We start from the raw sequence: 9,650 nt of genomic DNA, 5'->3' as shown, positions 1-9,650 counted from the left end.
AAGAACAAGAGGAGCGGCTCATCAAAGTCCTAAAGGAACATAAGGCGGTGATTGGTTGGACCTTAGCTAACATAAAGGGGATCAGCACCTCGATTTGCATGCATAGGATCATTTTGGAAGATGATGCCAAACCAGTTAGAGAACGACAAAGAAAACTCAACCCAGTAATGAAAGAGGTAGTGATGAAAGAAATACTTAAGTTGTTAGATAAAGGGATAATCTACCCAATTTCGTATAGTAAATGGGTAAGTCCTATACATGTTGTACCCAAGAAAACAGGGATAACTATGGTAAAAAATCAAAATAATGAACTAATCCCAATGAGAGTACAAAGTGGCTGGCATATGGTAATTGATTTTCGAAAACTTAATTTGGCCACTTGAAAGGACCACTTTCTCTTACCCTTCATCGATCAGATGTTAGAAATATTAGTAGGTAAGGCCTTCTTTTGTTTTCTCAATGATTCTCAAGATATTATTAGATAGTTATTGCCCAGGAGGACTAAGAGAAAACAATTTTCACTTGCCCATTCCGTACCTTTGCTTACAGACAAATGCCTTTCGGTGTGCATAACGCTCCTTGCACTTTCCAAAGATGCATGATAAGTATATTTTCTGATTTTTTTGAGAAGTGCATTAAAATGTTCATGGACGATTTTACTATTTATGGTGATTTGTTTGATGACTGCTTAAGTAATTTAAGTTTGAAACAATGTGTAGAGGCAAATCTTGTTTTGAATTATGAAAAATGCCACTTTATGGTAAAGGAAGGCATTGTGTTGGGACATGTTATTTCGACTAGAGGAATAGAGGTCAAAAAGGCCAAGATTGATTTAATTATGACCGTACCTTACCCTACAAATGTTAGGGAAGTTCGTTCCTTTCTTGGACATGCATGTTTCAATCGCAGGTTTATCAGAGACTTTCCAAAAATCACCCTACCATTGTCCAATTTGCTTAAGAAGGATGTGCCTTTCGATTTTGGTGATGAGTGCAAGGAAGCATTTGACAAGCTCAAGAAACTATTAACAATTGGACCCATTATTCAACCACCTGATTGGAAGTTGCCCTTTGATACCATTAGCGATGCAAGCAACTATGCGGTAGGGGTTGTTTTAGGTCAACGAGTTAATGGGAGGAGCCACGTCATCTACTATGCTTCAAAAACATGTTGCACAATGCAACTACACAACTACTAAAAAGGAGCTATTAGCAATTGTATTTGCTTTAGATAAATTTCGATCATATTTGCTTGGCTCTAAAATAATTGTATTTTCTGTTCATGCAACTTTGAAATACTTGCTAGCGAAAAAGGAGTCAAAACCAAAGCTAATAAGGTGGATACTCCTGCTCCAAGAGTTTGATTTAGAGATTAAGGATCGAAAGGGAGCTGAAAACTCGATGGTGGATCATCTAAGTAGGTTGGTGAAAGATGAGGTATCCTCACCCATCTCTAAGTTGTTTCCTGATGAGCAATTATTTCACATAAAAGGTATGGTCCCGTTGTATGTTGATATTGTAAACTACTTGGTTACCGGAATTTTACCTAATTACCTTAGCAAATCCATGAAAAATAAAATCAGGTATGAGGCAAAATATTATGTATGGGATGAACCTTACTAATGGAAATTCTGTTCTGATCAAGTGATTATGAGGTGTGCCCCTGAGAATGCATATGTCGATTCTATGTTTCTGTCATAATTATGCTTGTGGTGGTCATTTTGGGCGAAAGAGAACTGCTCAAAAGGTTTTAGATAGTGGGCTGTATTGGGCAACCCTATTTAGAGATGCATACTTGTTTTGTAAAAACTGTGAAAAATGTCAACAAACAGGTGCATTATCTCGCAGGAATGAGATGCCCCAAACCCCCATTCGTGTCTACGAAATCTTTGATGTTTGGGGTATTGATTTCATGGGACCCTTTCCTCCCTCCTATGGTTTTGTTTACATACTTTTGGCAGTCGATTATGTCTCAAAATCAGTGGAAGCAAAGGCCACCAGGACTGATGATTCTAAGTGTGTTGTAGAGTTTATCAAATCTAACATTTTTAGTAGGTTTGGCATTCCTCGAGCCATCATAAGTGATCAAGGGACCCACTTTTGCAATAGAGCCATCGAAGTCTTGCTGAGGAAGTATGGGGTGCATCACCGAATCGCCACTGCTTATCACCCCCAGACTAACGGACAAGCTAAAAATTCCAATAGAGAGGTAAAGTCCATTTTAGAGAAGACGGTGAATCCAGGAAGAAAGGATTAGAGCCTACGTCTAGATGATGCACTTTGGGCATATCGAACAGCACACAAACTCCTTTTGTGTCCTCCCTTTTCCTCCAGGGCTATTAGTTAGCATGACTAAATCATGTGTGAAGGCAATATTAGAGCGGTAACTAGCTTCTGGAGCCATTGGAAGAATTGATTAAACAATAATCACTTTTCCTGACTCTGGTAGGGCTTTCCAACACTTTCTCAAAATCTTTAAGCAATCTTCATCATTCCAGTCATGAAGTATCCACTACAAAAATCACGAAAATTAAAATATACACACACACACACACACACATATATATATATTTGGAGACATTAAATCACAAAAGAACATATCGAAAATGTACCCTATAATCTTAGTGCAGCGCATTTCCAACAGTTTCACGGGTTGATCCGGCATGAAGTTGTAATAATTTCGGTGCTTCGGCAATTCAAGAGTTGAGGCCTTTCTTCTTTCTTCCTTGATCTTAGTGCAGTGCATTTCCTCTCCTTTTTCAAAAACAACGGAAGCGGTCGAAGACAAATGGAAGCAGTGGTTGAAAGGGCAGAGCCGAATGGGAGCTTCCTCTTGTTTTCTCCTCTATTTATAGATGCTCACCAAAAGACACTGAGTTGGTTTGAAATATTTGAATTGATTTGAATGGTATCAATTCAATTCATCACCATTTAATATTAATTGAAATGGGGGTACTAAATTGACATATCGGTGATCATTTTGTTGACCTAATTAAGGTAATTAAGTCATTTAATTGAAGTTAATTTCAATCCCTAACTGTACTTGGAACGAAATGCCACTTGGCACATGGTTGGGCCTACACATAAAAGGAAATCCAATTGATTAATTGTAACATTCCTTCTTAACTTAGATTAAATTGGATGCCATTGACATCTGATAATTCAATTTAAATGCATTTCTCTAGATGGAAATGGCAATTGAATCAATCTCCCTTAATTATAGGGCCATGTTCAACTAATTGGGAAATCATTTATGAAGAGGTCACTTGTTAGCTAGGTGTAATAACACCTCATGGGTAAGGTGATCGGTCAAGATCCAACCAGAATTTCTTCCCCCCTCTTTCTGTTTATTATTTATTTTCTTGAATTCATGTTGGGCTCAATGGGATGGAAGGTTTTAGTGGGACTCAATGTATGGAACCTCTATGATATTAGCCCAAGGTGTTGGAGCCCAACACCTTATTTTTGTGCCAAATTTTAACTTATTTTCTTTAAGTGTAGATCAAATAAAGTAAAATAAGATGTGAAGCAGAATAAAGTAAAGTGCAAAACAAAATAAAATCAAAATATGCTACAAGGGCGAGGCTGCGCTTCAAGACCTGTGATCAAGAAAGAAATCAGAGGCCCGAGGAATTATCCCTGGGTAAGTACTCAGATGCTCAAGTTAGTAAGAAGTGGTGGGTGGTCGGGCTGAGCTAAGTAGCAGTACTGGTCTCAGAAGTAGGATCCCTTACCTCGAGCATGGAGTGCCTTTTTATAGCCAAAGATACGTATCCTGGCTAGAAGTACTCGAGATAGAGTCCCATTTCCTTGTGGAATCATCTTTCCTTACTCCTCCTTATCTATAATTGTTCTCATCCACATGATGTGTAGTTAACATGGCTGGAAGGATAAGATGGGGGCCACAATAATAGTATAGCTAGGCCGACGTGGCAAAGCCTGCATGACATAGTAGGGCGATAGCTAAGCAGCCACGTGTCTCGCAGGACTAGCTCAAACATGACCCGAACATCACTCCCCCCAATTTTGAAGTCGAGGAATGAAGTAGTCCAATTCGTTCTTCAGCTGAAGAACTTCAAGTTGATATCTGGATGGGCATCTGGCCCTTTTGGTGTTCCCCGGTGACTGTCGCAATCTTGAGAACCAAGCAATATGGGGAATGGTCAAGGAATTTCCCATCGTTGGCTGCAGAACTCTAAAACCTCTGACTTCGGAATTCGAACCACTCCCCGAAATGTTGCGTGGTTGTGTAGCTTGGCGAAGGGCCAAAGTGTTCAACTAAGTTTCCGAGTTTGTCCTGTTGGGGCCGAGGAATGACTCTGGTTCCAAGTGGAAGTCAAGCTTTGGTGCAGTGGTGATGCTTGGCCATGGTGCATCCAGATTTGAAGTTGGATCCGTATTTCGGAATTGGGGTTTGTGTCATGCTCAGCTTTGATGTGCCATCCTTCCGAAATCGAGGCTTAGCTCGGCAATATGCCGGGGAAAGGCCTTTTGCTGATGGTTGGAGGCTGAGCTCTAGAATTGAGGTTGTGATGTTCGGCCACGGGGTGCCAGGCTGCAAAGACGGGTTCCTTTGGGGTTTTCGAGCTGTGAAACTAAAGTCATCATGATTCGTCCATGCCATGTCAGTCATTGTCGAGGAGTCTTTCGCTCGTCGGCTGCAGAACTTAAATGAGAACCGAAGTTTTGGTTCCCAAACCACTTCCCCAGTTCTATTGTTGAGGAGGGGAGTCCTCGGCTAGACTACTACATGTTCTTGTAGCCTTAAGCAACCTATCCGAGGATTTGAGTGCCCTAGCCGAGGGTCTACGTTGAAGGTTCGACCGGTACTGTGGGTCTCCGCGTCAAAGGTTGGACCGGTAGTGTAGTTGAACCGGTGCAATTAATAGGTGTAATTGCTGCTTGCGGAGGATGCCACATTGGTTTTCAAGGCCTCCCATCATACGCTGTTGATCTCCCGAGGCATTGTTAGAGGTGCTTCATCTGCACCATTGATCTCTTCTCGATCCGTGCTGCTGATGGTTATAAAATGGAAGACATTGAGAGCACGGCAACTAACACGACAGATAGCTTGGTGGCTTTCGCTCCTCACCTCTTGCGAATTGCCCAGTATGTTCTTTTCATCTCATCAGTCCTCTTCCTCTTTCGGGTCCTTCAGTAGTTCCGGTTCCAACTCTTCTTACGGCTTGAACTACGAGCCTTAGCTGAGAGATTTTGTGGCTGCCGAAGTTGAGGAGGCTGAGGCTGGTCCCTCCGAGATGGAAGCAGAGCTTTCTCTATGAGTAGGTCATCGGTTTGGCACAACATCCTGCGTCTTGGCGCCTGAGGATATGGCTCGGATCCGAGCTATGTACACCATTTCTGCGGAATACCGAATGAGGTGCCCACTTCCTGGGGAGATGGCCACTGATTCTCAACTCAGTGAACTATGTGTTTATGAGCACAGTTTGGAGGCTGGACTAGGGTTCCAGTTGTGCGAGGGGTTCGCCGAGGTGCTAAACTGGTACAAGGTGTTTCCGGTGTAGCTTATGCCGAACTACTTTAGGTTTCTACTCAAACTTATGTCCTAATATGTCGTCTATGATGTCGAGCTGACCTTGGTGATGGTGAACTTTATTCTCCAGCTGAAACATCACCAGCAGGGGTACTATTACTTCTCCACTCAATGGAATATTCGATCACTAGTCAGGGCCCCTTCCTCCATGAAAAACTGGAAGGAGTTGTTCTTCTTTGTGCACATTCCCAAGGGTCTCCCTTTTCCTGCCCAGTTGCGGGAGTCGAGGATCACTCTGTTGCATCCCCAATGGTCAGCGCTCACTTGGGAGGAGAGATCGGCCCTGAGCATGATTCATGAAATTGGCGTTATCGTGTACACATCCTCAAAGATGTTGATGCTCGTCGGGCCGATGGAGAGGGTAGCTGGTCTGTTTCCTTTTTTATTCATTCTCCGAGTTAAATTTATCCTGCCTGCCTTTTACTTACATTAGGTATCCTGTGTTGTAGGTATAAGTATGGTTAGCGAGGAAGAGATTGTTCACTGGATGAAGGCACTTCGACAAAGATAGGAGCAAGCTGGTGCACAACCAAAAGCTTGTTCCAAGACAGGAGAACGGCCACGTTCTGCGAATAGGGGGGACCATCGACAACAGAGAGTCCGGCAGTAGGAGGATGAGGAGGACAACGTTGTCGTGGTCGACCCTGAAGGGGTTTGTCGTTCCATAGGTGTGTCGGTAACTAAGGCAAGCAGTAGCTCGGGTCTGCATGTGTCGAGGTGGTCAGTTCATTTGGATGACAATATGGAGATGCCTGGGGTTCCCGAGCAATTATTGCGGGGAATCATGACAATGTCAATAGCTTGGGAATCAATTGGAGTCGGCAGCGGAGCACTAGAGTGTGCACTGCTATGGTCTGTGGCACAGGTAAGTCCCCTCTTCTTATTCCTTTTGTTTTGTTCTCTTTCTTGGTATACTTATCGTGTTTGTCTACAGAATGCTTGTGCAGAGATAGCGCTGGTTGATCATCTTCGAGACCTCAAGTCATCATACGAATGGGAACACTCTGAGTATCTACAGCAGAAGGCCCAGTTGGCTAAGCTGCAGGCTGCTGGGGAGAAATCAGCCGCTCTTAAGAGGGAGGTTGCCAAGCTAAAGGTACAGTTGTTCGGGCAGGCAAGCCTTGTCCGGGAGATGAAGCGAGAGATCGCCAAGCTTAAGGTAGAGCAAGACAGGTTGAGACAGGAGGCTGCCAAGGAGGTAGCCAACTAATACAAGGCGTCCGAGGAGATGCAGCTGCAAATGGACGAATACGTCGAAACTTCCTTTGCGGCTAGGTTCAACCTCTTCTATTGAATGATCCTTCGTCACCATCTGAAGTTGGCTGATGAGTCATAGGTCTGGGGTGCTTTCGATCCGGATTCTCCGCAAGGATCTGTCGAGGGAGCTGATGTTGAGGTCGAAACCATTAATGGTGTTGTTGACTCTACTACCAAGGATTGAGCGGCTTCCTTCTCTCCCTTTTTTCTATTGTTTTGAGTTTTTCTAGGGCTCGGTATGCCAAGCCTTAAGTGATGTAATGAATGATTTTTAGTTGAATATTTAGAGTTTCTTTTGTCTACCCATATGTTGCTATCCTATTGCCTTTTTCATTTCCCAGTTGAGGCAAGTCTAGCCGGGCTATTGTGAGTCGGGCTAGGCTATGCCTCGGCATCTTATTATACAATTTTCTATTGGCCTTATTATACCATTTTCTGTTAGTTGGGGTAGGTTGTGCCTATGGTGACCTCTTTGTAATTCTGTGATTTTAGTTTGTTGGTTGAGGCATAGCCAGTCGAGCAACAACTCAGCATCCCCAATCTTGTGTCGATTGAGACGTAGTTGGCCGAGGCATAGCAAGCTAGGTTATGCCTTGGCATCCCCAATCTTGTCGCGGCCGAGGTGTAGTTGGCCGAGGCATAGCCATTCGGGTTATGCCTCGGCATCCCCGCTCTTGTGCTGACAGACATGCTTTAGGAACAAGAGAATATATGTCCAGTGTTTTTGGAATTTAGGAAAGATTATACCAGATTGAAGCATGTGTTTTTGGAAAATAAAATATGCACACCATAAAGATCAAACTGCATTTCATTCTTATTCGGATGCATAATTTAAAAAAGTCACAAACAGGTTCAAAAGTAAAAAAGAAAAAAAAAAAGGAATTAATTATTTGTGGAACTCCATAACACAAGTATCGTAAGCATTGCAAACAATTTCACAACCAGCAAAGCCCGAGTCTATTGCCAAGCCTCAAACTCCTTTTGTGTCCTCTCTTTTCCTCCAGGGCATTGAGTTAGCGTCATTAAATCATATATGAAGGCAATATTGGAAGCGGTAACTAGCTTCTGGAGCCATTGGAAGAATTGATTCAACAACGATTACTTTTCCTGATTTTGGTAGGGCTTTCCAACAGTTTCTCAAAATCTTTAAGCAATCTTCATCATTCCAGTCATGAAGTATCCACAACAAAAATCAAGAAAATTAAAAAATATAGACATTAAATTACAAAAGAACATATACAAAATGTACCCTATAATACTGTGGATTTTAAATGTCTTGATACTACAAAGAGATTCATGGTGAATGTAGTTCTCTTCTAGATATCGTGGAACATATCCAGTCTACCCCTATAAAAGAAGAACTAACCTTCATAAAAATGGTTACAAATACTTTCTGAGTATCTGTTAGCTGTTAGAAATTAAAGGAAGTAGAAAAGCTGGGTTTTTTCTACTAATAATTATCAAGCCAAGCCAAATAAAATTCTTACCAGGGTAGGATGGTGCTGCTTCTATCACATGAAGCAAATCAAAATTGATACCTTTGATTTGAGGATACCTAGATGTAATCATTTTTCGTGTGGTTCCACTCCCACCTCCCACGTCAACCACCTCTTTAAGACCTTCAAATCCCTTGTATGTGTCAAGAATCTTCTTCAAGAATATTGTGGTGTGACCTGACATTCCCTTATTAAAGAATTCGTTATACCTTGAATCTTTCTCACAGTACTGAAATAAGGTCATTCCATGTACCTTATGGAAAGGAATTCCACCTTCCAATATAGCATCTCTCAGCTGGTACCTGCAAGCAGCGATAAAGTTCAGATAGAATGTAGTGTTTTTTTTTTTTCTCCTGGAAATACAGAATGCATGTCACATAAGGAGTGATGTTGGTGGTGGAATATTTTGCCCAAATCAGAGATCATAGCTCGGCAAGTAAGATCATACCAGCTATCAATGAGCGACTTGTCCTGATGCAGTAGAAGCAGGGGTCGAAGAGACACTCCGTCCTGGCTGTTGGTGAAAAATTTGCAGACAGGAGCCAAGCCATAACGCCTTTCAACTTGGTCATTGTCCCGTTGGACGAGAGAGCATTTAAGAACAGAGTAACTCGTCAGTAGAGACAAGAGACGGTCGAGCATGGTTGCTGCATCTGGGTTTTCAGTGTGAAGGTGCAAGGCAATCTCTGAAGCCGAGAGGTACGCATCAGGGCCAGCTCTAGATATGATCTCGAACACATCTAGTTCTGTAGTGACTTTCAAGGCCATAGGAAGCACTGAAGCACTTGCCAATTGCATGGCCGCCAATATACAGTTTTCTTCTTCTTTCTCTTCATTTGGGGTTTCAAAGTGATTACTGAGGATTAAAGCCATACTCACTGTAGAGCAGAACTAGAAAGAAAGCTACACAGTTAGAATAAAGATAATCCCTCTCTCACGGCTCACAATCTCACTGTTTATGAAATATATAGAGGCTCGTCCGTGATGCTAATGACATGTGATTTTAATGCGTGATGTGATTTGTAGTTTGATGGCAACCACTACCAGCCATTAGGTAGGCTTCTACTTAGACTTTTGTTTTTATTTTTTTTCTTTGGTTAACAGAAATTCACTTTTCACTCCACAAGCAACAAAACAACAAAGCAAAGATCAGAAACACCAAAAAAAGAAATCACTTACTAGTACTACTAACTACTTGGACTCAGTTAGGAAAGAGTACAAATACAATTATGTAGTGTAAATATATACAGAATACAAGATTTTGTACTCTACATGTATATTTGTATTTGTACTCCTTTCAAACTGAGCTTTTGGCTGCTTTTGGTTGCAACACAAAATTGTTTG

The 9,650-nt window shown here is 42.0% G+C and overlaps 1 protein-coding gene across 2 annotated transcripts; it reads right to left on the bottom strand.

Moving 5' to 3' along the window:
• Window positions 1–7,591: 7,591 nt before the first annotated feature.
• LOC148851968 (caffeic acid 3-O-methyltransferase-like) lies at window positions 7,592–9,258 on the bottom strand. Of its 2 annotated transcripts, none has more exons than XM_088944984.1 (3): window positions 8,755–9,258; window positions 8,298–8,608; window positions 7,592–8,157 (listed from the first exon to the last, which is right to left on the bottom strand). In XM_088944984.1, exons 1-3 carry the CDS (start codon window positions 9,177–9,179, stop codon window positions 8,105–8,107), a joined length of 789 nt encoding a protein of 262 aa, XP_088801110.1. In that variant the 5' UTR covers window positions 9,180–9,258; the 3' UTR covers window positions 7,592–8,104. The 2 variants fall into 2 exon arrangements, with proteins under 2 accessions (XP_088801110.1, XP_088801109.1); XM_088944983.1 differs by having other exon boundaries at window positions 7,592–7,965.
• Between the last annotated feature and the right edge of the window lie 392 nt (window positions 9,259–9,650).

Source organism: Nelumbo lutea, chromosome 5 (genome assembly GCF_056320005.1).
Source record: "Nelumbo lutea isolate HS-2025 chromosome 5, American lotus-T2T, whole genome shotgun sequence".
Taxonomy (NCBI): domain Eukaryota; kingdom Viridiplantae; phylum Streptophyta; class Magnoliopsida; order Proteales; family Nelumbonaceae; genus Nelumbo; species Nelumbo lutea.
The sequence above is the reverse complement of the archived record's forward strand: the minus strand, read 5'-3'. Positions and strand labels throughout refer to the sequence as shown.

What these genes read in the sequence shown, in the direction of transcription:
- LOC148851968 (XM_088944983.1), bottom strand. Translation starts at nt 9,179, where the DNA reads ATGGCTTTAATCCTCAGTAATCACTTTGAAACCCCAAATGAAGAGAAA. An exon ending in AAGTCGCTCATTGATAGCTG is followed by an intron (nt 8,609 to 8,754) that starts GTATGATCTTAC and finishes CGCTGCTTGCAG; the next exon opens with GTACCAGCTGAGAGATGCTA. An exon ending in AGCAGCACCATCCTACCCTG is followed by an intron (nt 7,966 to 8,297) that starts GTAAGAATTTTA and finishes GGAATGATGAAG; the next exon opens with ATTGCTTAAAGATTTTGAGA.